General features: G+C 38.8%; 3 protein-coding genes across 3 annotated transcripts in view; 1 reads left to right on the forward strand and 2 right to left on the reverse strand.

Annotated features, from left to right (window-relative positions):
• Positions 1-3,583: 3,583 nt before the first annotated feature.
• The window catches only part of LOC132101363 (protein mono-ADP-ribosyltransferase TIPARP-like), a 35,757-nt gene continuing 11,828 nt past the window's right edge, over positions 3,584-27,512 (forward strand). Inside the window, exons 1-2 of the mRNA XM_059506258.1 lie at positions 3,584-3,739; positions 17,612-18,477. Of these exons, the coding sequence (XP_059362241.1) occupies positions 17,636-18,477 (842 nt within the window). The 5' untranslated portion in view covers positions 3,584-3,739; positions 17,612-17,635. The remainder of the gene's footprint in view (positions 3,740-17,611; positions 18,478-27,512) is intronic.
• Positions 5,917-10,085, reverse strand: LOC132101171 (uncharacterized). The gene is made up of 7 exons (XM_059505880.1): positions 10,013-10,085; positions 9,782-9,907; positions 9,568-9,651; positions 9,174-9,260; positions 8,574-8,809; positions 8,210-8,369; positions 5,917-6,087 (listed from the first exon to the last, which is right to left on the reverse strand). The coding sequence occupies exons 1-7, from the start codon at positions 10,083-10,085 to the stop codon at positions 5,960-5,962; spliced, it is 894 nt and encodes a 297-aa protein (XP_059361863.1). The 3' UTR covers positions 5,917-5,959.
• Positions 10,023-12,140, reverse strand: LOC132101918 (uncharacterized). Its single transcript, XM_059507139.1, has 3 exons — positions 10,404-12,140; positions 10,205-10,285; positions 10,023-10,124 (listed from the first exon to the last, which is right to left on the reverse strand). The coding sequence occupies exon 1, from the start codon at positions 12,121-12,123 to the stop codon at positions 10,420-10,422; it is 1,704 nt and encodes a 567-aa protein (XP_059363122.1). The 5' UTR covers positions 12,124-12,140; the 3' UTR covers positions 10,023-10,124; positions 10,205-10,285; positions 10,404-10,419.

The raw sequence follows: 27,512 nt of genomic DNA on the forward strand, positions 1-27,512 counted from the left end.
TGCAACCTTATCTCTAGGGATGACAGCACATTGTCTGGAAGAGAAGGTTGTTTCATCCATTTTTTAGTTCAGTTTTAAAACAGCTGAGACAGGGATGAAGTTGGCCAAGAGGTTCTCCTTAAACCACGCCATCAGGCTCACAAGCAGACAAATACAGATGTGTTTGTTGACCAAGCTACGCATAGTTTGTGGACATTTCACAATCAGTTGAGCACCGAGTGGTGTAAGCGTAACATTCCTAGCAGATGACAGGAAAAGGGATCCACGTACCGCAACCCCTGTCACAGGAGGACCAGTCATGAACAGAAAATAGAACATAGGGCCCCCTTATTTGAAAGGGAAACTTAAGACCCTTACAGCCTCACTGCCTTACAGAGTAAGGAAAATAGCAGACTCATGTCCATATCAATGCTTGTAGTCATGGAGTGTCAGTAAACTTTCCTATGACCACTTTATGAATGTGTATATGGAGAAATGAAAGTCAAGGTGTAATAGCATTTCCCTAAACAAAAAAAAAGCAATGGCGCCACCCCAGATGAGTGGTCCTGAAGTAAATTAAATTTAGATTAAATAAATAAATGTTAGCATTTAGCAGAACTTTTATCCAAAGTGACTTATAGTGCATTCAGACTAACATTTTTTTACCTAACATGTGTTCCCTGGGAATCGAACCCATAACCTTGTGCTGTTAACACAATGATCTACCACTTGAGCCACAGGAACAAGGATCTAACACATCATCTTGAGACCTAATTGTGAATGTTTATCTATTTTCCTCTCTGTAGGTTTCTTTGGAAATTTTGTAGCTGCTCTGATTTTGAGATAACAAAAGGTCCGTCATGAAGTTCATGGGTTAATGTGTCATCAAGGGTTGGTTCAGCTCACATGTCAAGAAAAAGCCCTTTTAGTATTCTTTTCTGATGCTTGTTTCATTACAGTGGTGTCAGTTTCAACTGTTAAAATGGAGTTTGTTATATTAAAAATTAAAACGATGCTTATTTGAAGAATTAAAAGTATTAAGAGAATGCAGAGTTCAGTTTTATATTCCTACTTGATTTAAAACCACCCAAAGCCAGGGCCAGGTAAGCTACTCTTCTCTCTGCCGTCTTTTTAGAGATATCTGTGGCATTTGTGAGATGACAACCTGCTGGGCGGGTTTTTGTAGGGTCATTAAAATTCCTGTTCTCTCCTCTGCTACTAAAAGCTACATGTTGGCTCATGTCCATCTCCTTTCTTTAGTGCTGGAAAAACGTGCCCTTTTGCAATGATTTGAGACTGTTGCTCTTTCGCTTACTAAAATATAGATAAGAACGTTAGTAGTAGAAACCGTTCTTAGATCAGGGTGTAACAGAAACCTTCAGCAAGATTAAAAAAAGGTAAAAGCCCTGAAGGGAAGTGAACTTCATTCAAGGGAGAAACAGATACATAACTTTGGCTCTGAAGATGTTTCAGGTGACCTTTAGCCTCAATTTTCCAGCATCCCTGGTGGCTTCAGCAAGAGCCTGCCATGCTTTGATCAGAACATTGTGAGTGCACACTGGGTGACCTGGTCATGTGTAGATGAGAGAAGAGGGCAGAGAGAGAGAGAGAGAGAGAGGGAGAGTGGCAACTCAAGAACAGGGTATTGTTCCCTCCTTCCTGTCCTCTCCGGGCTAAATCACTACGGAAGCTTTTTTTTTTTTTGGTCAGCTTTGCTATCGCCACCTGCCTCTCAACCTCCACCTCTTTTCATAAACCCCCCACTGAAACCCACAGGCCTCTGTGGAGTAATCTCAAGCAGACATTCATTTGTTTAAAGACACACATACCCTTAACAAGGACAAGGTCGTGAGGTCAATATCTCAAACATCCTTAAAGCAGACAAAGGTAGGTTGTTTATGAAGTTTAAGAAGCAGGGAAGCAGAATGCTTTCTGACAAGCTGTAACAAATGGTGGCAGTAAATTGATTTTAAAGAGAGACGTCTTTAAAAATTCCACTTCTTATAACTTGAGCACTGCATTTTTACAAAATTGTGTCATGACTGCAAAAATTTCAACACTTAAGCGCTCTGGTCAAACACATCTGTCCAGCGCATGTTCACATAGAAACTGCATGATAATGTATTGCAATACAATGCAAAATGGGAACTATGCACCGCACTACATGTAGTTCAAAATGCACTAGCCGCTAATTCCAAGATAATACCTTTAATTTCTATATTTACAGTGTTTGAGCAAAGAAACACATCAGTCACAGATGGCCTTCTTCAGAAAGTTCAGTGGAACACAAAGAAGATTTTAGTCCTAAAATAATACGTACCAGTTTCGTTTTAATGTGTAGTAATTAAGTATAATTAGCTAAGTTGATCATTAAGCATACCCTGATGGAAGATATTCAGTCTATGTGGTGTAATTATGTTATTATAAAACTTGATATGCATTGTTCTCATCATTATAAATATCTCTTGCAATGTGCAATATATATTGAGTTGTCAGCTTTTTATGTCAGGTTAACAGCTTTTTAAAACCCAAGAGGGAAAATGATGATTATTAAGAGTGTAAAGAACCGAGCTGCTCCAGTCAGGGCAGAGTCATGGGAACGCACAGACGTCACTCCATTTCACTGTAGATTCCGCTGTGAAGGAGGGCTCGTACTGACATGTCTATACACAAGACACAGAACGTGTTTTGGGCGAGGTTCAATGTGAACTCGGCCACAGAGGCGTAGCCGTGTAATTAAACATTTGTATCTTCTTACTCCTTTCAGTGGCAGATATAATTTTGCAGTGAAGAGAATATGTTTTTAAAATGGAATGACGACATTTTCTGTCTGTCTGATGACATTCTCTGTCTGACGGGCCTACACTTGTACTATGGTCTGGTGTTTATTTACTTACTGTCCTGAACTGTGTGGGGTGGTTGTTCCAGAACTCATTTGCAGTTTGAATGACAGAAGGTGTACAGTTTCTGTGAAAACAGTTTGTGTCATTAGTGCAACGAATAACCTTTCACCTCATTTCAGTCACACGTCACACAATGATCTATGGCAGGGATTTCCAACTGGTAGGTCACAACCCAATACATTATTTAGTTACACTTTATTTTAAGGTGACCTTGTTTTAGCGTAATAACACAAATAAGTATTCAGTAATATTAATTAACAGCATACCTAGGGTTTGTTTTAGGGTTAGTTACCTACTCGTGATTAGCATATATATTAAACTGATATTACTAAAGTGTGTAAAATGTTACAGCATATTTGTCTTAGTGTTTGTACAGGTTTAACAGTTATTACCTATGGTATGTGTTGGGTGGCCATTTGATGTCCAATGTACAATCTGGCTTCCTTAATATTTCCCTTTTTTTATATATATTTTTATTATGTGAAACCAGCTTAAGCCATATAATTACAACACCTGATTATTTCTGGCATAAGCAAACTAGCGAGGTGAGTCAAAACAGATGCACGCATCGGACAACTTCCTGATACCCCCCCCCCCCCCCACCCCTCCGCTCCAGCAGAAGCCAAAGCCCCGCCCCTTCACGCTCCACACGGCCCTGTGATTGGATGAGAGAGTCTTATCGCGCTTGTGTTCCGCAACAGCTGCGCTCCGCTCAGAAGCTCCTGGAGACGAACGTTGAACGCTTCGCTCTGTGGATGAACGCTTTGTCTGTGTCCTGTATGAGAGAGGAGTGCGAATTCCCCGGGACGGGCTACTGGCTTCGACAGTAGCATCAGAGGAGTCGGGAAGATTTACAGGTACATTTGGAAAGGATCCGGAATATTTATATATAGCGTTTAAACGACCCTAAATCCATTGGGAAAAAACGGAGCGCTGTTTCTGCATTGCGTACGGGAAAAAGCTGCAATCGGACTCTAATACATCGGTCAACTGAACCCGATCTTTATGTAGCGGTAGATTAGGCTGTAATCTAACGTTAGCTAATGGTGTGTTTGTAGAAGAACGGGAGCCAGGCGCCGCAGTGGGCAGTGATCGCTTTAACACAGGCAGTACGTGCGAACTAGAACGAGCAGCTATTGGCATGGCACGTACGCTCCCAACTCCATGTATCTAACTTAGATCAAGCCATCAAAATACTCCCAAGAGATCGTTTGACTTGCGTTTTACCGATTTCTATAGCGAGGAGCGTCGTAATTTGAACGGTGCTATTCGATCGCAAATGATAAATCAAGACGAATATATATTTTTTCGTTTTTTCATGATTTTTTTTTATGATCTTGGATGCGTTGAATCACAATTGCGCTTGTGGCTGGTGTTTATACGCAGTAAAAGAAAAGTCAAAGCTAAAAAAGAAATCTTAATTTCGAATGCTGCTTTAAATAATATAAATTGTATTAATCTCAATTTAGGCTATATCCTGAGCTGGTAAATTCATTTCACATTTTTGTTCACTTTTATTTAATTATGGTTAAAGAAAGACTTGTTGAAATGTCGAAAGCTCGTAAAGCGAGGAAAATGACATAAATGCATTGTTAAATGCATAGGAACGATGTTGTTATCGTAATAATATTTTTATTTTATTTATTTTTTTGTGCAGTTTGCTGGGGGAGGAGGGTCTTGAAGGAAACTTTCTGTTTCACTAATGCCACCTCCTCTCTCTTCTCGAGAAAGGAGAGGTTTTCGTTTACGCCCAGTAAGTATTGATTAATCGCCTAGTAATGGCCATCAAGGAGTGAACTGATGGCGCACACTATCAAGCTTAGTCATAAATGCCTAATGCGATTTAATGGTCGTTTCAGTCTGACGTTTTGAACGGCCGTACACTCTGAGAAAGAGTCTGAGTATAGATTACGAGTGGACAAAATGAGAAGAATAAACATTGTAGACAGTGTGCGAATTATTCAATGAGGTTGTCGGTAATTCTAATCTCGTACGACCTTAAGTATCTCTTGACACTTCTTGCACACGCTGCTAACTAACGTTTATACGTGTTTAACATCGCATTTACTAAACGTTTAAATATATAGTAAAGTGGTTGTAATAGTAGTGCTTAACAGTCATTACAGATATCCCAGCTAGAAATGCTACGTTCCCAGGACGTTCTCAGAACGTCCCCACTGGTGTCAAGGACGTCGCCTAGTAACGTTCCGGGAACGTTCGGAGACGGTCATGATGTGGAGTTCTTTAAAGGGTCGGGGGACGTTATTTTGCGGACCTTCACAGAACATTCAGGACGTTATCGGAACGTTTAGGGGACCATGTTATATTTGCAAATGTGATGTTCCCAGAACGTTCTCAGAACGTCCCCACTGGTGTCAAGGACGTCGCCTAGTAACGTTCCGGGAACGTTCGTAGACGGTCATGATGTGGAGTTCTTTAAAGGGTCGGGGGACGTTATTTTGAGGACCTTCACAGAACATTCAGGACGTTATGTGAACGTTTTCAGAACGTCCCCACTGGTCTCAAGGACCTGTAGGGAACCAAACTAGAATTTTACTGCAAAAAACACTTGTTCTTTCAGAACTTTAAACAGGAATAAGCATGCACGTTTAACACATTCAAAGATAAAATCAGTCATTTATTTTGTGTGAACAAAAACAGATTATAAATAAATTATATATTACATAAATTATATATATATATTATACACACACACAAATATTAGGAAACAGTAATAACAACAAGAACACATATTTATATTCATTTTATGTTGCGTAAATGGTGAACAACAAATAACAAAAACAATAATTTATATTAAATATATACTGTGTGTGTGTGTGTGTGTGTGTGTGTGTGTGTGTGTGTGTGTGTGTATATGTGTATCAGTCACTGTCTCCATCCTCAGGAGGTGCCCGATCTTCTTCCGCTGCCTGAAAAAATTAAACATTATATTTACCAATCACTTCAACGACTTTTTAATTACTTTTAACTCCACTTTGTTTATAAGTACCGGTACTAAGTAAATAAATCAAAACAGTTATGTTATTCTAGAGAATAGAGAGAGAGAGAGAGAGCTCTCATTGAATAAAACAACTTACAGGTGTTGCGACCAACTTGGCACGGTGAGGTGCATGTTTGAGGGTTTCCCCTATACATGTATCAATTTCCTTTTCTGTGTGTTTCGGAAATTGTTTGGCACAAGCACCTAGAAGAGAAAAAAAAATGTAACAAAATAAATGTGAAAAGTCTCAGGGCTCAAAACTATGCTGAAAAGTTTTTACAAGAACAATAGTCACAGCTCCACCGAACAAAAATTGAAAAAAGAGACACTTAAACACTTAAAATGGACCATTATTATGACGTTATTGTTATACATTTTTAAATATGTAGACTAGGCTATTATAGGTATTTTTATAGTTTGGATTATTTTATATTTTTATTTTATATTTGTTATAATATCCCATTAGTCCTAATAGATGCGATTTCAACTACTTCTGTAGTACTTTCATAAAGAACACCGCTTTTTCACATAACGCAGTGAAGCAGCCCTGCACGAGAGAATAATTGATTCTATAATAAGAACTGATCAACCGTTTCAGCACCATCGCCTCGGACAGCACCGGGGAACGGCGCGATGTGGAAATAATATTGCTGATGACGCAATTGCCCTGCTCCCTCCAAAATGGATACAAATGCATATTCTACAAGGGGGTTAAAATAATCTAAATAAATATATGACGATTATCACTATTGACATAAAATGTGAAAATAAATTAAAAGTGTTACGCCATATTACAGTAGGCAGTTATGACATGCAAAATATGAATTTTTATTTAAGCGTTGAGCATTATAAACAATCAGACATGAATCTGATGAGCTCATGATGCAATAACCAATCATATGAGTTTAGATAAGAGTTAAGAAAAAAAACTGCTGGTTTGCGGGAGTTTTTGCCGCGTTCACGCCAGTGCCGCTCACCTCAGACAGAGACAGACACAATCTGGATTTCACTGAATTCACTCGTGGAAAACTGTATATGTAAGTGAGATATTAATTTATAATCCTATTGTTTTTTCCATGCTACTAAAATAACGACTTGATTTTGTAATCGGAAAAACTAATTAACTAATTCATAAATGGGTCTTGTGATAGTCTACAATAATTTGTATTTGTAATATTGCAAATGTTTTTGTGTTTTCGTGAAATTAAATATAAGCATAGGCCTATATGGTGTAGTTTACAGCTAGAGTCCTGCACGGGTTCGGGTACCTGTAGGTTTTTGCTCAAACGGATGAAAAATATCCACCTGTTTTGGATACGGGTGCAGGTCGGGTCGGACACGGGGGAAACATGGGTTTAAGACAATCACATGCAAACGTAATGCATATTTTTAGGAACACATCTACAAAAATATGCCTGTATTTCAAGTTGATAAAATAATTTTTAATAAAACAATTTAAAATCCATATCAGTTTATTTGTGTCCACGCGCCACACCGTCCCAGGAATCTATAACGTTAACTATACTTCCACTTTTAAAAATTCATCATAACCGCGCGCGCGATCTGCTTGCAGTCGTCGAGATGGATTCTGAGGAGTTTAAGAAAAGAATAGCTAGTGGAGGAGTTTGTAAAGTTGTCGACAATACGTCATCAAAAATCAAGTCCAATATGTGGGAGAAATTTGGAGTTAACTGAAGAAAATATTGTGAACGGCTTATTTGCTGCATGCATTTTCGTGTTCGGAAATGTGGAACTTCATTGCTGAGGAAGCACAGATAACTGGTTAAGTGAGGAAGCTCATTAAATAACTTCATATTCATATTTTCTCACAATATTTTGTCACCTATATCACAATGCATCTGTTATGTTCTTATTTTTTAAATTCTCATATTTACATTTACATTTATTTGTTTAGTTTATTTTAATAAAGTTTTGACATCCAAAAGTACACTTTATGAGCAATATGAATAAGTGAATAAGTAAAACTAAAACCATATGAAACATTTATGATTATTAGTGATGAAAACAGTTGTGCTTCTTCACATTTTTGTGTTTTTCAGGGTTATTTGATGAATGAAAGAAAAAAAAGCAGCATTTATTTGAAATGTAAATCTTAACTCTCTTTTCTGGCCAATTTAATGCATCCTTGCTGAATAAAATGATTTTTTTTTTTTTTTACTTGTTTTTTTTCCGTTTAGAAGTCAAAAACGAGAAAACAAATTATTCGAAGGTACAGGGTAAGTACAGACATTTTTCTGTTTATCATTTGCTCTTTAAAAAGTTGCATGATGAAGTGAAAAGAAGAGAGAAGTTTTGAAAAGCATACTTAAAACAATATGGTGGAGGGCTGTCCCAATGAAGGTCAGTTTTCCTTTTCGGCCTTTCAGGCTGTAATTTGACCAGGCCTCATTGGTGGCTATTTTCCGAAGGATTCTCCTCACAGCGTCTCCAATGTTGCTACCTCCCATCAGGCTCAAAAACTGTATCTATGCAACATATAAAGATAAATAAAGCAAATGTTAGTATTGCAATGCCACATGGAGCAGGGTAACTGCTGACACACAAGCAAATGCGAGAGGTGTATTTAATTCTGATAATTTAGCCTACATGCACACAGATCTACATTTTGAACTTAAAAATGTCACTTTTGTGACAAAAAGGTTACTGACCCCTGTGCTATATCAACATACCATCCTTTTTTTCCCTTCTGGGCCCTCAAGTTTTAATAGGAAAGCTTGCAGCTCCTGCAATGTTTTGCAGGGCCTCTCAATGGTCTCCTGTGGTGGTGTTGTGATGGTTGCCGGACCAGGACGATTCTGTTGAATAGCCTGGATCAGACGCTCAATAGAATTGGAAATATCTGTTGACATTCTCTCAATTGCGAGGAGCATCCGCTGCTCAGATTGTTCGATGAGATGCTGGAAATCTGAAAAATTTAGATGGGTGAGATGATGATGATGGAAGGGGGGGTTCATCTTGACATTTAGTTATTTGCTTAGTATTCAGGCATATGTGTGGTACTTCAAGAAATAAAATATAGACATTGGCATGACTGTATTGCCAGATGCAATAGCTGGTCTAATTTGGATAGTAAGTCAAGTCATCTTCATTTATATAGCACTTTTAACGATGCAGATTGTTTAAAAGCAGCTTTACAGAGATGAATGTATAATTTAAGGTAACAGAGATTGAGATTAGAAAATGCAGCCATAATCTTAATTTATTGAAGATTAAAAAAAAAACCATTTATCTTAACAAATGAATAGAATATCAACATTAAAAATGCATACCATGAAAAGTATTATTAGCTGAAAGATTTGGAAGGGATGGCTCATCTTCCTCAGGTGAGTGAGCTGTGATGTCAGTAGGTGGTTTGTCTAAAAACAGACATTGAAAGCATGCGATAAACGAAGTTCAGGGGAGTTGAGTACTTTTACACAAAATGCCATGACAAAAAATACCAACCTGCAACTCACACAATATAAGACACTCCAACCAAATTCAAAACATTTTTAAAATAGGATTTCCATTAGAAATTTGTTTGTACTGTATTTCACACAAAATAGCTTCTTCCCGTCAGCTGGCAATGCACTTATTTTGCCTGTTCACTAATTGACGCTGACGCACCACCATCAAATCAACACAACACAAGAAATTACACCAAAAGTTAAATCTGTTACTTACAACTTGGAGGCTTTGGGAGGCTTGATGGCTTCTGAGAGGATGTTGACATTTTTCTCCTTTTTTTGGTAGGAATCTCACATTCTCCTATTCATTCAGGATGAAACAGTTTATATATAGTTTAGTTTTATAGAGTAGTTTTCTCTGTAATCATGGCATGATTTTTATACATAAACAGTGGACTAATGCATGACAAAAAGCAATCGCATATGTTTACCTTCACTCTCGGTCCAGTATTTTGATGGTACTTTTTTTTTCCGCTCTTTTAGCACCTCTTCTTCTGTGTCCACGTTTGAACTTTCTACAGCTTTTTTGGCTCGTTCTCTGGCTGTCTTATAGTTGTCTAAGGACAGAGTAAATTTGAGTTGTCTTTTTAGTTTTTGTAATCATTTTACTGTGTAAAGGCAGTGTACTTTCATATGACTATATATTTATTCAGTTTTCTCACCGGTCTCGGAGAGTATTCTTATTTTGTGCCGCTTCCAGAGCTCCTTATCTGGCCTTTGGGAGGCCTTTGCCATGGCAGCAGCGTTTCTACGGGGCCAGTAGCAAATCAGAACCTAAAACATTTCAGGGAATATGTTATTTCCGGTATTACGTGTGTGTGTGTGTGTGTGTGTGTGTGCGCATGTACCCTTACCCCATTCACCTCCTCTACCCATAATGCAGGCGCCACAGCAATTGCATTTTCTTGTTCAAAAATAACTATGTAAAATCCAACCTACATTACAAACAGAAGAACAGACACTCCTTAGAAAAGACGGTCAATATTCAGTATATGAAATCTAAGTTAAGACATTAAAGCAATGACAGAAAAAAAAATAATACTAACTATGTACATATTTCCATATTTCATTAATCAAGGTCATGAAGGAGAGAAAAGACAACTTTGCGGCCATGCCCATCCTCAAGGATCATTGCCCTTCCTTGCAAGTTTGCCTTGTCCAGGATCTCCATCTTTGATGGACCACATACATAGGCTCCATAGATCATCGAGTCACATGGCTCGTAAAGGTACGACGTTAAGTGCGAGAATACTCTACATAAGAGCTTTCCGGAGTTGGTCCTCTCCAGAACTTCACAGCAGGATGTTGGGCTAACAATGTAAACATTATTAGGATGTTTCAATTGTATTGGTTTCTCTTCACTTGTTTGTATAGGAATCTGTGAACGTTCTTGGAGCCGTTTTGCTGCTTGGACTAGAACATGGTTTCCTGATCTAACCATCTTCTTCAGCTGGTGCATGTAGCTCTCAAACGCAAAGGCACTGCATTTGTCTAATGATCCATATGTGGTGGCATCAGCAGTGAGGTGAAGCAGTGAGTGCACATTGTACACTAGGAATTCTTTCCCATATATGTGCCGGCCTTGTTCTACAAAATATGTGAGGAGTTCATGGGCATACACATTGTGGGTTTGTGTTAAATGTGGAGACACTAGTATACACAAAGCCACACTAAAGGCCATGAAATGACTGTATAGGGTTTCTGGCAGGATTCCCCGGAGAACAACTTTGCCAGTGTAGAGCATAAACTGCCTGAATTCAGTGGCCTTCCACCTCTCCAATTCCTCCAGACTGCGTGGCTTCCTGGCAAAAATATGGGGTATGTCATTTCTCAAGTTCCTTAGCCTCTGATTGACCTCCCTCAGCTGAGCCGGCGATAGTCGTTGCCCCGACTTGCCCTGTGACCATAGTAGGAGCATTTTTCTCATCACTCCCAGGCAGCACTGGTGCATGTAGTCAGCAGGGAAAGACTTGATCATGTCAATTTGGAGATTGCTGAAAGGGGACACAGCATTTTCGTGATGATGTTCTGGTTGGTGTTGCTCTCTAAATGAGACATCGTTCCTCAAAGTGAGGTCATGCACTTGTTGGTAAGTGATGCGCCCCTCCCAGTTGCCTTTTTGGGTGCATTTGTCACAGCCATAGTAACCTGAGAATTGTTTGATGCACTTCAGCATGGCTTTTGCTGGTGCATCACAGGTAATGCATCTCAATCTTACATTGAGTGTTGTTTCTCCCCATGCAAAGCCATTCATTAGAATCATTTTCAGTTCATCTGATATGACTTTAATGAAGTCCAGTGATTTGGGCTTGGCCTCAGTGAGGGCAATGGTCAAAGGAAATGTGCTTGCTGGTTTTAGATGTACTGTGCAGAGTACAGGCCAGAAAGATTTACCAGTGCTCTTAAAGAGTGGCAGTCCATCTACATTGAGGGAAATCTCAAGCTCAGTGATGTCTTTTGCATAATTGTAGGGATACCGATTCAAGCACATGATTAATTGTTCAGTCACTCCTAATTTAATGCATTCCACACCAGACACCATTTGGCTTTCAACAGGATCCGTTTTTAATAATGTTTTAGTAGTAGATGGCAGGTGTTTATGCCCGTGATTCCTGAGAATTTTGAGCAGTTTTTCTGCAGCATTGTGCTTGATATTATATTCATTGATCCACCTCTTTAACTCCTCTTCTAAATTTTCAGTGGGCATATCAATGTTGGCAGTATTCTGAAAAAACTCTCCATCCATGTCACTACTGGAATATTCAAGAACCATATTCTCTGTGTCTTCTGCCATTGTATGTTGTAGTGATGTGACTGCACTGATGTCAGTATTGACAAACGACATTTCATCGCTGTCACTATTAGATTCTCCAGTCATTGCATTTTTTAGGCCTGGGTTCCAGATTGGCATAGTGTCCCTGGGATTGTGTGCTTCATTGTTTAGCACAGTACTAGGACCAGCTGCGTTAATGTGCACATTTCTCATTTTCCGTTGTACCCTCTGCCATAGTCGTTTGTATTCTCTTTTCCTAGCTTCTGCAGGCATCCAGTTGTGTGACACAGCTATGTGTTTTTTTCTCTGCAAATGTGTACACGCATGTTATTTAAGTAAAAAACCTAAAGATCGTAAATTTTTAGGCAAATACAGTGATCTTTCACGCCACATTATAAGGTGAAAAACATCTTGATATAACATTGAACTTATCACATTGCTGTGAAATCGATCCCTTTTCTGGCATGTCAGCAATATGCTGTAAATTTGAAAACCTTTTTTGCAAAACAAGCCTACCTTCTGAGATGACATCATGGTAATCTGTCTGTAGGGCAGGGTCTGGAAAGCACAGAAAAGAGACAAAGTGAATTGAAATCACATATACGTCGACGTGGGACAATTTTATTTACACTTGTTACTTCAAAGGATACAGATGATATTAGATACAATGCCTGAATTGTGAATTGCCTAACCGGTTGTGCATTAAATTGTAATTTCTATAATTATTACTATAATTATTATTATTATTATTATTTTATTTTTATTTTATTTTGTTTGTGTGTTTTGTATTTATGTATTTATAGTTTGTTCTGGTTTTGTTATGTTTTGTTAAACATGGACCTTTATTTTCACCAAAAAGGCTTATTTCTTCTTTTTTTCTGCTTATTTCTAGGCTCTTTTTTTAAATGCAAGCGCAAACTGGGTGCTGGCTGTTTGGCCAGAATAAGCTCAAAGTCGTGCACCTCTAGAAGCGGAGTTTCGTGCAAAGTTACAAAAAATGCCGTGCACACATTTGCGCGAAATGGGGTCTCGCGCCCACTGTGATGGCGGCACCGTCGCGCTTGTGCGGAGGTTGAGGGACGCGCGCACGCTCACAGCCAAGCCTGTGAGAAGGCGCGTTAAATTTCAAATAAAGTATAATTTACAATAATGATATTAATTGTATTCATAATTTATTTTAAAGTAGCTAATGTTAACATGACAGACCCTAAAAAATTAATGAGCTTATCTGAAAAGGATAAGCTACTTCTTTAGACCAAATGACGTCACGTAAACATAACGGTATTTAACGACAAATAACGGCGATGACAGTGCGGACCAGTGGTATAAAGTTAAAGAAAAAGACGGAAAAACAGTTTGTCTGAGTAAATGTGGTACATTTATTACTGGAAAAGAAAGTCCGTCAATTTTATGACAATTTATTCAATTTCTTGTGGAAACGGCCGTTTTACCATGAGAAAATTTCGCTCAAAAGCTAACGTTACTGTCCTTATAATTCCATATTATTATTATTTATATCATGTAACGTACATTATATGTCATTTTGTTTTGTGTTTTTAATTTAAATAGAATGGTTAATTAGAAGAATTACCTCAGAGAAACTGACAGTTGGGATGTCCAGTTGGGATGTCCACTGAGTGAGTGAGGTGTGAGTACGCTGTGTGTGAGCGCGATGGTCACAGACCCCAGCTTATATACCCGCTGCCAGATTTAGAATTTGTGACCTATATAGGTGTTAAACGTTTTTTATTTTATAAAAAAAATATGTATATTTATATAATGATATATTGCGTTATAATACTAATAATTTCGTTATATTATGTAATGGATAATGTGAAAAATAATAATAAAGAAAATAATAAAGAAAATAGCCATTTCCGTCTAGATACCTGCGTCCATAGCAACACTTTGTTTTTCATGGCAACGGTGTGTTATACTTAGCAGCGCCTGTTATCCATAAATAATACATTAGAATTCAAATATATAAATTAAATGAGTATAAATTAATATATATACATATAATTTAGTATTATTTACTAATAAATAATTCATATTATAATAATTGTAATTTAGTATTATTTTTACAATTTATTTAAAAATGTTTAATTGCAAATAAACCCAATAGGTCATATTTCCCGGTTGTAAAATTGTCGTGTTTTATTCGTCTTATAGATAGGCGAACATTTCTCATGAAAAATCGTTCATTATTGTAATGTATAAGATTATAAACGTCTTACCTGTTTTTTCTTCTCAGATGTGTAGAACCTGACTCATCCGATTGATTTTTTTCTTCATGGTAAAAAATAAATAAATAAGTCTTCTCCCAGAATGAGGTTCAAGCAGCTGCTTTCCTTTTGTATGTATATATATATTTATATATTTATTTATTTATTATTATTTTATTTTTTTTCATTACCTAGATACATATAGGCCTATTATAATTATACAACATACAAAAACCAGTGGCGGATACAGAACGTCATTAATAGGTGGGCCTGGTGAATATACAGAGGGGCCTCGGGTTTTTTAATCTTATACACCTGATTCCCGGGCTCTGTATTATAGAGCTTTCACACTGCGCGCGGATGCGGTCCGGCGATCCGTTCCATGTGCGGTGCAGTGCAGAGATCGTTTCCGCACCGAGTCTATTTCTGATGTGCTGCACGCGCTGAATTAAAGTGACAGGCTGACGGTGCATGGTTCGTGGTCAAAATGAACACAGATTGACATGAAAATATAATTATCTCACCATAAATGCGTTTAATTAAATAAAATGTAGTAATCTCACCATAAATGCATTTAATTTATTTATACTTTTACACAGTCATCTTTTTTTACTTTAGGACCAGGGTAAAGCAAGGAAAAATAAAATTTACTTCAACAAGGCGACATAATGAACAACTCTCGTCTCATTCATGGTGGAGGTGAAAAAACTATTTCTTTGTGACATGCAATATTTATTGTATTAAAACTTAAATGCAAAAGAAAAGGCATGTTAGTCGGCTGTTTTTGTCAATTTTAAGATTTGAAATGTTTGCGATTTTGCGAAGTACTACATGGTTAAATATTTTACCACTTGTTTGAGCAACTTAATATATAAATATATATAAGTAGCGCTGAATACGTTGTTTAAATTGTGTTAAAACGTCTATTAAAGAGTGTATATGTACAAAGAGAATCGCAATGCTGACAACCCTTTTTTTTTTACTTTTTTAATAAAAGTTTCTGATAACTTCTGGATTTGAAATACAAATAGTGAGTATGTGTTTGTGGTAGCCTACAGTCTGGATCAGTGACGCACTGCACACGGAGTATGTGTGTTTCACAGTGTAACAGTGTAACAGTGGTGTTACGCCACTTTTAAGTCAGTGCGCGCACGGAGAGCGTGTGGCCGGCCCGTGCAGAAAACAAATTCACAAGAGAACCAGCTGTGTTGCATGATAGCATCACTGGACTGACACGTGATATGCCGACATAATATTTTTATTTTGTAGCTATTTTTCGTAGCTACTTTACTTAAATGTCCTCATGAAACTATTAAAATTAAATTATTTATTAATTTGTTATTATTAAAATTAAAAAAATTAATTGTTTTTATTAATCTGATTGGGTGGGCCACCAGTCAATCTGCCCACCCAGGCCCACCCATATATCCGCGCCTGACAAAAACTAGCCAGAACACATCTAACAGAACAAAAGTTTATTTATTTATACAACATTAACGTGCTTTTTAAATTAACGAAATGTAATATTCATCTTTATAGAAGATACAGTACAATAGCCTACAACAATCTGCAAACTTCATATTCATAGCAGATTTAAAACAGTCCTTTTTGTGGTGGTTTATTTTGCTAAAGTTTTCTTGATATTGTGAGTTTACACAAATAAAAGCTTTAAATAATGTATTATTCTTATGACCAAAAATTGAGTATTTTAAGTTGTTTATACTGTTGACAGGAAAAAAATGCAAGCGACTGCATGGCCGCTTCCATGCCCTGCAGTGCGCGCGCTCCCCACTCCGCACATAAAGAAAGGACGATGCACCAGCAGCAGTGGCTTACAGTTGAATTGGGCTGCAGCTCTCCCTTCTGAATACAGTCAGCCGCGGGTGTGGCAGTGCCTCACCAAAATATTCATTTTTAATATTTGTATAGAAATGTACAGTAGGCTATATAGACATTTATATAGAAAATAATAAATGGTAAATGTGTCGTAAGTTGTAAAGTGCGCTTAATAAATTCAAAATTAACGCACGACTTCGAAGCGGGTGCTATGAAACAGTGTCAGAGCTCCACAAAACTCCACAATTTTCCAATGTAAATGTGGTGAAAAATTGAACTGCATCACTTATGCATCGCTTATTTTCACGTTGCCTTGATCTATGACATTGTATTGTTTTGTATGTCTATTTGTTAATAAGGGATTTATGGACACATCAAGGATTTTAGATCTGTAGAGTAAAAGCCATAGTTTTTATTTTGAAGTAACACATATCAAATCCTAACCCACAAAATTAGCAGAGAGGACCTAATAAAATGGCTAGCATGTTAGTGTTATTATTTAACAAATAAGTTTAATACTTATTGTATTATTATTTAATATTTTCATTAATTAGATGTAGATTTAATACATCTTTGCGTTCATTAATTTGTCATATTTTTAACGTTGTTGTGTGACCATATAATAACCACATTGGGAACGTTATTATATGACCAACAGAGGACCATGCGAGAACGTTCTGTTAACATCCCGAATGTCCTCTTTGTAACGTTTTTGTGTGACCATATAATAACCAATATCGAACGTCCCCCTAAAGTAATAACGGGAACGTTATTATATGACCAACAGAGAACCGTATGGGAACGTTCTGTTCACGTCCCGAATGTCCTCTTTGTAACGTTGTTTCATGACCATATAACAACCAGTATGGAACGTTCCCCTAAAGTCACTTTGGGAACGTTATTATATGACCAACAGAGGACCATGCGAGAACGTTCTGTTAACGTCTCAAATGTCCTCTCTGTAACGTTTGCTATGTGACCATAAAATGCCCCAAATAGAACGTCCCCCTAAAGTCATTTAAGGAACCTTGAACTGCAGCACTTTCATAACCAAAAGAGGACGTTCCAAGAACGTCCCTAATGTTCTGTAAAGGTTCGGAACTTTCGTTACCTTTAGATAACTTTTAGGGAATGTTGCACAAGGTCGCGAGAACGTCCCCTCCTACGTGGGATGTAAGTGCCTGAGTGGCATACTACAGTAACTTCTTTCAGTGAACGTGACTTTTTTTTCGCGCCGTTTAACCACACTGTCCTGACAAATGTGTGATGTAGCTAACCTAAGTGATCATTTGTATAAATAAATAAAACACTGCATACTTTAGAACCTCCACCCGTTTTGTTTTCACCACACCCCCCACCCCCATCCTTCAGCTCACACCTTACTTAGACGTGAACATACTGAATATGTTCTGTTTTTTTGTGAATAGGTGTCCTGGAGACATTTCTGCACCATGCAGGAGGCAGTTGACACCACTGTTCCGGCTTTAGGTCTGCCCATGGGGACCGGAGGGTTCACCGAGCAGCAGATGGGACTCGCCAGCAAGATCCCGTTAGTGAAGCCCTACTTCAAAAAGAAACACGTACAGAGAAAACTGGATACAAAATGCTTACGTGCTTTAGAGGACCCTATTTTAAGCACGTTATTAAACTCAGACGCTCTCGTGTCAGGGGACGGAGTGTTTGTTCCACGTAACCCGGCTCGACCTCAGCGGAATATATGCACCGCCGCCGTGGAGAAGCAGGCGAGGATTAGTCAGGTGTGCCTGAAGGAGGAGGATGAGGAGGAGACGTCGGACCCTGTCGTGGCCGGGAGCGAGCTCGCGGGGGAACAGAAGGTGACGGATATTCAGCAGGTGTCAATAGACGCTAATGAGCGTCGCTTCCAGCCTCAGGAGCGCGACGAGGCGGCGCCCTCCTCTGACGTTTCGGGGTTGAAGTTAAATGACATCTACACCACTGAGACTTTGCAGGGTGCAAATTGCCTCGCCATCAAAGAGGGCGAGATCTTTCAGGATAAAAGCGAAGAGGCCTCTTTGGATCTAGTGTTTGAACTCCTGACCCAGCTCCAGTATCACACGCATCAAGGGGACACTGTATCGATCTGTGTGGATTTCCTCCAGGGCGTTTGCGTCTATGGCAGTGACTGTGCCCAGCATCACACCGTTTTACCCTACCACTGGCAAATCCACAGAGCAGATACGCAGACCTGGCAGAGCATATCGGACGACTCTCAAGAACAACTGGAAAGGCTTTATTGCAACCCCGACAACGAACATGTCAGACTTAAGTTCCTGTAAGTGCTTCTGGTTTAGCCCTCTGGGTTAATTGCCACTTTTCTCTGAAACCTCTTGAGCAACTTCAGTCATTCATGCTTTACCCAATAAGGACAAGTACAGTGAAGCTAACTTGCAGTTCAGTGAGAAAACAAACAAATTGATGCAGGGGGGGGGGACTGGTATGATTCCCTACTTAAGCAAAAACACCCTAATCTGGTTTTGCTGGTCAGCCAGACCTGCTAATAAGTGGCCACAACCACCAGAGCTACCAGGAAACCAGCTTAGGCTGTTGTTTTTCAGTGAGGCATATTGTAGTAGACACCTAGTTAAAGTGAAAGAGTGCAGTACGTGACAGGAAGTTGCCTATACAGTATGTAGGAGCGTGTGTGTTGTGGATGAAGTATATGTGACAAAGAGATTGTTTCTTTCCCATAAGCCTTCCACTGGCTGGCCTGAAATGTGGAGGCATACTGACAGCTGTGAGCCGTGAACTTGCTCGACCCGCCTCTGCTTAGTTCAGTCAAACGCACACACATTACACGCGCACGCTCCCACTCTCTGCGGTTTGCGCTCGAGCGGTCACACGCACACGTCGCATAGACAGAGAAGGGCTCACACGCAGACTTGCTCACAAACACGCAAATAAATGAGCTTTAGAGACACACGTAGTTATGCACACACTCACCCACACTCGTTTTAATGCATGCACACATTAAGTCTCTGTTGACCCCCCCCCCCCCTTTTTTGTCAATCATTTGTACACACTCCAACACAAAAATCCTTAGACATACCAATCACACACATCACTGCCACAGTTTTTATCCCTGAGCTGAAATCATGGTTGCTTTGACCCAGTGGGAATTTTTTTTGCCTAAACAAAAGGGCCCTTTTGTTTGTGAGAGTCTTGTTAAGGTTCCCAAGCCTGATCTTTATGCAAAAGTGGTTTGCAAAAGGAAGTGCACTTGGTCATGACAAAGCAAAAGAGACAGTGATTTTTAATGCTAACCATGACACAGCTCCTGGCTGCTTCCTTCTTGATGATAGCAATGCTGATTTGTCATGGAAATTTTCCCGCGGGATAGCCAGCTATTTAAGGGGTCTTTGTCTAAAGAGTTTAATAGACAGAATGGCCACGTAACTGTCTCTGTTGGCCCGTTTAGCCCATGTGCTCTCCAAACTGTGCACTGTTTAATGTTAATAGCTAAAGCTGACCATTAACCTCCTGCTGACTTTGGAAGTTCAGGGGTAAAGTGAGACCCACAGAGCCTGTAAACCACACACTTATCTGCTGACCCCCAATCTTTTTTGTTAGCGTGGAGGATTTTATATATTTTTTCTCTTGAAGAAGACATTGTGTAATATTACAGACCATTTCAGAGCAGAAATGAGAGGGTGTGAGTGACAGACGCTGTGTATAATTGCTCCAGAACAAATTTGGATACTTTAGCCACACATAAACTTGTTTGACTGTCATTGCTTTAGATAATAATTTAATAGAAATAAAATAAAAAAATGAAACCTTTTCAAGTTAAACATTTCAGAAAATTTAAAAAGGTTTTAAATGATAAATCAACTCTAACAATTTAGATTTAAGATACAATATTTAGTCACTTCTGCTTGTCAAATCACTTCTTAGATCTTGCTTTGACATTTTGTTTTGTTCCCCAAATGTCCAAATGCTTTTGAATGCCAAGAAGACACAATATCAAACATACTGTATTGGCATTTTTAAAGAAAAATAGTAGGCTAGACGGGCTTTTGCAGTTTAAGATAAAATAAAAAAAAAGACAAGGGTTTTAAATGGTAAGTCGATAGATATATTGTTCAGAATTAAGATACAGTATTAAGACACTTTGTGGATTTCAGACAAAATACAAACATGTCCAAAAATCACTTATTAGATCTTGGTTTGACATTTTGTGTCCAAATGCTTAATTTTTGAATGCAATGAATGACACAATATTGACCTTATTGCCTTTTATTTTATAGCGAAAAGCAGTCAAGGATTTTTCAAGTAAAAAATGTCAGAAAAAGACAAGGGCTGTAAATGGTAAATCAATACATATACGGTTTACAATTAAGATATGGATATTTGGAGACATGTTTCAAAGAGAGTGAAACGTCCAAAAATTGCTTCTGAGATCTCGATTTGACATATTGCTTTTAGTGCAATGCAAATCATTATTAATGTGACCAAAGTGTCCCAATGCCCCAGGGCCACTGTATTTTTGAAAGTCACAGGATCACTGGTCTGGCTGTTTACATTGGCTTGAAGTAATCCCCAGGAGCAGGAGCTTTCTTCATTCTTGTATATATCCTAAGAAATGGATGTGCAGGTGCCCCAATAGCTTTTCATTTTTGTGTCATTGTGCTGCAATGTGTGAAAACCCTGACCCTTGATCCTGAAGATTTGGTCTCCATGGGAGCTCTGATGGTGAGATGATTGTGTTTGTCACACAATCTCACTGTGCACCAAGGACACGGTGACCTGAAACCAAGGTGTTTGCATGTGTGTTTGCGTGCATGTGTGCCTGCGTGTGTGAGAAAGGAGATAACGCCTTAGACGGGCCATGAAATTATTCACATGGGTGAGGTCTCCTGACTTTTTACACTTCAACGTCAGTTTGACTCATAAAATTTGTTCTTCCTGCATTCTTTCTCTCTTGCACTTAAAAAAAAATGGTTATAACAAACCACACATTTGGATATATGATACTATGGACCAGTCTAATTAACAGCTTGCGCCAGCACAATCCATCTTTTGGTGTTAAAATAGTACTGCCAGATTTTACTAAAGACGTACAGTGACAAATTAGTGCTGAAAAGATATGGACAGATATTTTTGCGCCTGACCTTATGAATTTGTAGGTGTTTCCCTTTCAGACGCACGCAACGTTTTTTTACTAACGTTTTCACTCATTTGCACCATTATTTAACGTAAAAAAAAGCATGACTTAAACTATTTTGCTATTGAAATGGCTGCAATTATTGTTTGTCAAGCCATGTTTTTTTTTTTACTTGCTTCAGCAAATAAAAGACGACTTTGAACCCTCAACTAGAAGTCACGCAATACCAGGTCTACCAAACTTCTAGCAAACCCTCATTTTTTTGGTCTCCGGTTCTTTTTCTACGTACGTTGGCTGCTTTATTTCTTTATTCTTTATTTGCGACTATGCTAATTTGCGCTGTGCTTGGTATATTGCTTTGGTCGATATGTAAATGAGATGTTGTGTCTGTGTTCTTTAATTTGCGCATTTTTTAAATTTCCTCTCCTATTGGCACTGTTTTGGAATTGTGTTCTTGCGCTAATTTGCCCTTTAGTAGAACTAGCCCTATCTCTATATAATAGTGCTGGTATAATACTTTCTTCTAAAGGACAGTACTAATGTTAGAATACAGTGTTTTTACCATGTTATATACGTTTTAACCAGTAACAGTATTTTTAACAGGTATTTTTCTCTGTTTCATTTAGTTATCAGATGTTTTTTGTTTTTTTACTTTTGTGTGAGTCAGGTCATAATGGGCTAATTTTCTCTCGCTCTTTCAAATGTGCTTTCTAACATAAACAAAAGCTGCCGAAATTTGCAGCTAAGTATATTTATGTGTTCCTTCCTCTCTTGCTGGGAGGGACAAAGAGAAAGAGCCAAATAGTGGCTGGATTGCCTGAACAAATAGTTCAGTCCTAGTCCCACATAGCGCACGTCTCATCAGTCCGTGCTCTCCAGAACATCCTGAGACTTTTTGGAGACTTTTTCTACTTTTACAGAGAGCAGGAGGAAAATGAGAGCATTTACTTAGCCCTCAGCTCTTTTGAGCGCATCCTCCCTAAATGGAAACAAAAAACGAGAAGTCGAGGGTGTTGATTGAGGTTGATTTATTCCCTTAAATCTCTTGAAGAGGAAGAACGGAAAGCCCTTTGCACTTTATAATCAGCTGCCAGTCAGAGACTTTATTACAGCCAAGTTTCCGTGTAGATATCACCTTATTACTAAATGATAGCTCTTGTTTTTGGATCAGTGTAATGCAAGCTTGAACATCTGTACTTGATTATTTCAGTTTAGTGACTGGTACATTCTTCCATATCACAATAAAACAATAGTGTAGACAGCTACATTGATTATTTTTGTTAGCAATATATTTTGGTAGGATTTGTTCTGCTCAACTGCTCGAATGTTGGACCTATTTGTGATGGGAATCAGTCATCTGTTGAATAGATTTTCCTGGCTGCTGCGTGGTGACATAAGTCATTGAAGTGTTGGATAAAAATGCTTACTCATGAGCCAATGTGAGCTATGAATTATCAAAAAGTCACCTGGTTCAAACTTTAACCTTTGCTGTTATTCATTTAAAGGGAAAGTTCACTTGAAAATGAAGATTCTGTCATTTACTCACCCATGACAAACTTTTGTGTTTTGATTTCTGTCCCTCCACTGAACGTCAATTACACCAATTCTTATTTGCTACAAAAAATTATAAAGAGTTTCTAAAATACATCCATATGAATTGAGTGGTTTAATATTCTGAAGAGACACGTTTGCTTTACACGTTGAACCGATTTCATTTAAATGTTTATCTACATATAAACACTGATACATTTTCATACATAGAGCATATTTGGCATTTGGAAGCTTGAATGCGCTTGCTTGACCAATGAGAACCAGTGAGGTTTGTTCTTGCATCACACAAACATTTGCACTTCTGAAAGAACCAATGAGGTTTGTTTGGAACGCTGAAAAGACATTCTAAAAATGTCTGTGTTTTTTGTGTCCCTACAATGAAAGCCAATGGAGTCCCCTTGGCTTTCATTGTATGGACGAAACATTCTTCAAAATATCTTTGTTTGTGTTCCACAGAACAAAGAAAGCCATAAAGGATAGGAATGACATGAAGGTGTGCAAATTATTACAGAATCTAAATTTCTTGTGTGAACTATCCCTTCAATAGCATCATAGTAAGAGCCTTTGTCTGCTTGAGTGTGTAAATATATAACTATATAGCATATAGCCTTAAAAGGTGTTATTGATACGACTTCTGCAGCTGCCTTGCGTGTCACATTGAGAGTGTTTTCAAAGTATCTGTTTGCTGAATGTGTCTCATTGCTAAGTTTACCACCCGCAGAGGTGACTGCCTTATCTCAGGGTTGGTAGTGTGTGATCAGATGCACACGTGAGTGTGTGTGTTTGTTTAATTCTTCTCAGACTGTGACGCTCGTGCTGGGTGTGAATAATGCTGGCATGCGGGCTGCTGAAGCTGAGCATGTAAAAGTGAGTTGTTGTGTATGGGTTTAAGTAGGTAAGAAGATCGTACTGTACTTTGCTGCTTTGGAATGAGGGGCAATAAAGTGTAGAATATATGAAATAGTCTCTCTCTTTCCTTTTGGATTTGGTCTGCTTTGTTTCCCCAGCCGACTGTCTTGACACCGCAAACCACAGCTGGCTCAGGGGTGCCTTTTTACTGGCGTTCGGAGCATATGTGCCAGGGGGGCACGGGATTGGCGGGTCAAAGGCTAATCATTGGAGCGTGTCTTTTAGAAGTGGTTGTATGTGGAACATGCCAGTCTAGACGCAGACCTTGGGTTTGGGAATGCTCAGTGGCGCACAAGGTTTTTGGAGGCTAATCCTTCACACTTAATGCGTTCTCTTTCTCCACTCGCTCTTTTGGCCACCTCCGTCCCCACTCCCCAGCTTTGACCCTTTTACCGCTGTTTCTCTTTAATACCTCGGATGTGTGTGGATGTTTAAAGCTGGTGAAATCAGCAGAACCATGATTTAGCTTTCAGAAAAGCAGAACTGTATAGTGTTTTAGTTTGCCAGCTGTGCACGAGTTCCCCTGATTTGCAGAAGTGCTGGATAACAAGAGAATGGCCTACACTGGGCAAGTTAAAATAAGGTCACAAATCAGAATTCACTTTGGTTGCATACACACTGCTGCTGAATATGCTTGTCGCCCCTGTTCTCAGATTATAATTTTGAACTGTACACACAGAGTTTGTTTATTTACAGACATATACTAATTATGTAGGGGTGCACGATATATATCAGCCAATGATTAAAGCGCATCTAGTCAGTAAAGTCGGTTATTTAATCAGCGGTAAATACCATCAGGTGCGTGATTTCACATAGAGCAGCTGTTACTACACAGAACCATTGTTAACTGACAAGCTGCGCAATTCCAATCTGATAATGAACCTAAACTTAACAACAACCTTACTAACTATTAATAAGCAGCAAATTAGGAGTTTATTGAGACTAATATAGTTAATGGTTTGTTAATGGTGAGAACTGGACCTTAAAATAAAGTGTGACCATCACGATAATATACAGTATTCAACATTTAAATAATATTTATTTAAAAAGAGCCAACTCCAAACCTTTGGCATCCATGTTTCTTGTTTACAGCTGAGAGAAGTCGAAATGTTGCTTTGCTAATCGCTGGTTAGATTTTGTGGAGTGACTGTAAGCATACAGAGGAACAGTTTAGGGGATTTCAAACTTCATTTAAATGCGGTTGTGTATATGGGTTTTAAATTGTGAAATTAAGGCTTGAAATATACTCTTAGTAAGTGCATGAACGCAAACAGTTTTGTGATCTGTTTCATGTGGTATTGCATTCTGAAGTATGTCAGTGAGCACTTTATATAAACGCATATAGCAGTTGATTATCAGTTTTCTCTGCAAAGTCAGCCATTGCCACTAAACTCCTGCATTGGCTAAACGTAATGTTTTTCAGGCTTTAGTCGATGCTTTAACTTAATCTTTTATCACTGAACAGGCTTTTTAAAAGTGCCTTTCATATAACAATTTACTTTTCAGGTTATTCAAGATAATTTAATGTTACTGGATAGTGTTTTTAAATACAACTTGTCCTGAATCTTTTTACATCTCACGAGTCGAGTCAAATGAGGGTGTGTGTGCACTGGCTGATCTCAGCGCCTGACACTGGTGAATCATCAGGCGGTTACAGGTCATGGTCACCGTGACGATGAAGGCTGCTTCATGATTGGGTCAGGGGGACATCAAAGTGACGCAGCGCTTTAGCAGGACTTACAGGAAGAGCAGAACAAGTTATTCACCCGTGACTCCACCTCACAGGTAGCGAGAGAGATAAAGAGAGGTGAAACTGGCTTATCAACCGCTCCTCTTTTCCTCTCCTTCTTTCTGTTTCCCTCAACGCCCTTTATTGGCTTTAATTACACTCTCTCCATCTTTCTTATTGTCGGCCCATTCACATATTGCACTTAGGGGTGCAATGAGATATAATGCAATAATGAGATACATCCCAATATAGCTCTTTTTTATATTATATTTTTGTATATAATATTATATATTTTAATTTATTCGGTGACAGCAGGCTAGGCTTACTTAACATAGTAAGAAATATTACAGAATTTAAATAAAGTGTATAAATAAAAGACTGTATAATCTTCACTGTATCAATAAAACATGAACTGATTCTCTTTCAAAATTCTTTTTAAGTGCAGTGAGTGATTAACTTTAATAATGACAGACAGCAGCAGCTAAATTAGAATGCTGTCCCTTTAAAACCGACTTCATGGATCCAATATACTGATGCACATCTGGTTTTCACCCAGCTGTTTATGTTTATTTAGCACATAACCCGCTGTGTTTATGCGAATAGTCCACGCAACAGGCATTTTTAACATAATTGTGTGCATATTTGACCATTCAAGCACAATAAAACACCAAAGAGATCTGTTGTCGTGATTGCATGCTGCGTATTGAGTACTTTTTCACTGCTTATTTTGCTTAAAACTATCGAATAACAATTTTCTCATTCATGCATGTTTCCTTATGACTCAAACGTGTATATAACTGAAGTATAAATATGTTATGCAGATGTGTTTGCATAACTCAGAATACACAATATAATAAAAATCTCTAACGATAGACACTTTATTCTGCAGTAACGGTATATTTACCATCATATCACCCAGCCCTAATTGTGCTTATAAATCATTATGTCCACTCTCGTACAGCTCTTTACGTTCAGAATTGCGTATGTCCGGATGTGGACTAGAAAAGCCTGTGGCTTCATAAGTAGGTTGTGCTGATGAGTGCAGAGAGAATCAGTCTTTGCACTTAGTTTAATGGCCGGAAGCTTATTTTTAGCAGTGGAGAGAGGGTAAGAGGCCGAAAGGATAGAAGCGGTCATGGGGTCCTATGTATGGGGTGACCGCGCTTTGTCTGCGAGGCACAGTAAGGGGGCACTAGGACTTCTATTGTTATTACTCGGTCCGTCAGGCACCCTGGTGGATAATGGTCGCCATGGTTACCCGGTGCACAGGTGGCCAACTTGAGCTGAGGGTGCCATGCTCGGAAAAAGAAGCAGGCACTTGTGCGAAAATGAAAATTGTGTGTGGGTGAGATACAGTGAAACCTAGTCTGTCAGGAAAGCCGGCGTGAATGTGTGTGTGTGTGTGCGTGCTGCAGTGAAACACTGCGTGCTGGGTGTCGCATACCTTGATGCACATCCAAAAGAAAAGGGTAACTCGAGCTTAGCGCTATACAACTGTGCATGTGTTCGTGTTAAAGTGCACCGTGTTGTGAAACCCAAGCCAAGTTACGTCCCACCGTCGGCCCAATATCATCTGAGAAATTACGTCATAAATGACATTGCGCACAAATGTAGTAGCGCGAGAGATCTGGTCATTCTGAGATGCTTATTTTTTACCTCCCAGTGCAGTCACTTCTGTAAACACTCATTCTTCCTTAATCCCAGAATGCCCTGTTCTTTCCTCATTGTACATCATTGTACAAGCAGAGAGTTCTGGACAAAGAACGAGTGTTGCACAGAGAAAGAACAGAAAGAAACAGGACTGCAAACTCTCCCACTTTTCTTTCTGTCGTTGTAAAGAGCCTCTTCATTTACCCAAACCAGTTTTCTCTCATTTGTTGTGTTGTTGTGTTTTCATTCTGGGAAGTGATAGCTATCGTTCTTGGTAATGGCCTTTGTCTGCTCCTGATTTAGATGTAGAAGGGCAGGTGGAACGAAAGTGCAGTGTCCACACCGGTCTTCTCGGTCACGAGCCTTG

This window comes from Carassius carassius, chromosome 23 (genome assembly GCF_963082965.1).
Source record: "Carassius carassius chromosome 23, fCarCar2.1, whole genome shotgun sequence".
NCBI classification, from domain to species: Eukaryota; Metazoa; Chordata; class Actinopteri; order Cypriniformes; family Cyprinidae; genus Carassius; species Carassius carassius.

Coding starts and splice junctions, on each gene's coding strand:
- LOC132101171 (XM_059505880.1), bottom strand. CDS start 10,085: ATGGCAAAGGCCTCCCAAAGGCCAGATAAGGAGCTCTGGAAGCGGCAC. Junction 9,908..10,012: donor AAGAATACTCTCCGAGACCG/GTGAGAAAACTG, acceptor CTCTGTCCTTAG/ACAACTATAAGACAGCCAGA. Junction 8,810..9,173: donor AGCTAATAATACTTTTCATG/GTATGCATTTTT, acceptor TAAATTTTTCAG/ATTTCCAGCATCTCATCGAA.
- LOC132101918 (XM_059507139.1), bottom strand. CDS start 12,123: ATGGTTCTTGAATATTCCAGTAGTGACATGGATGGAGAGTTTTTTCAG.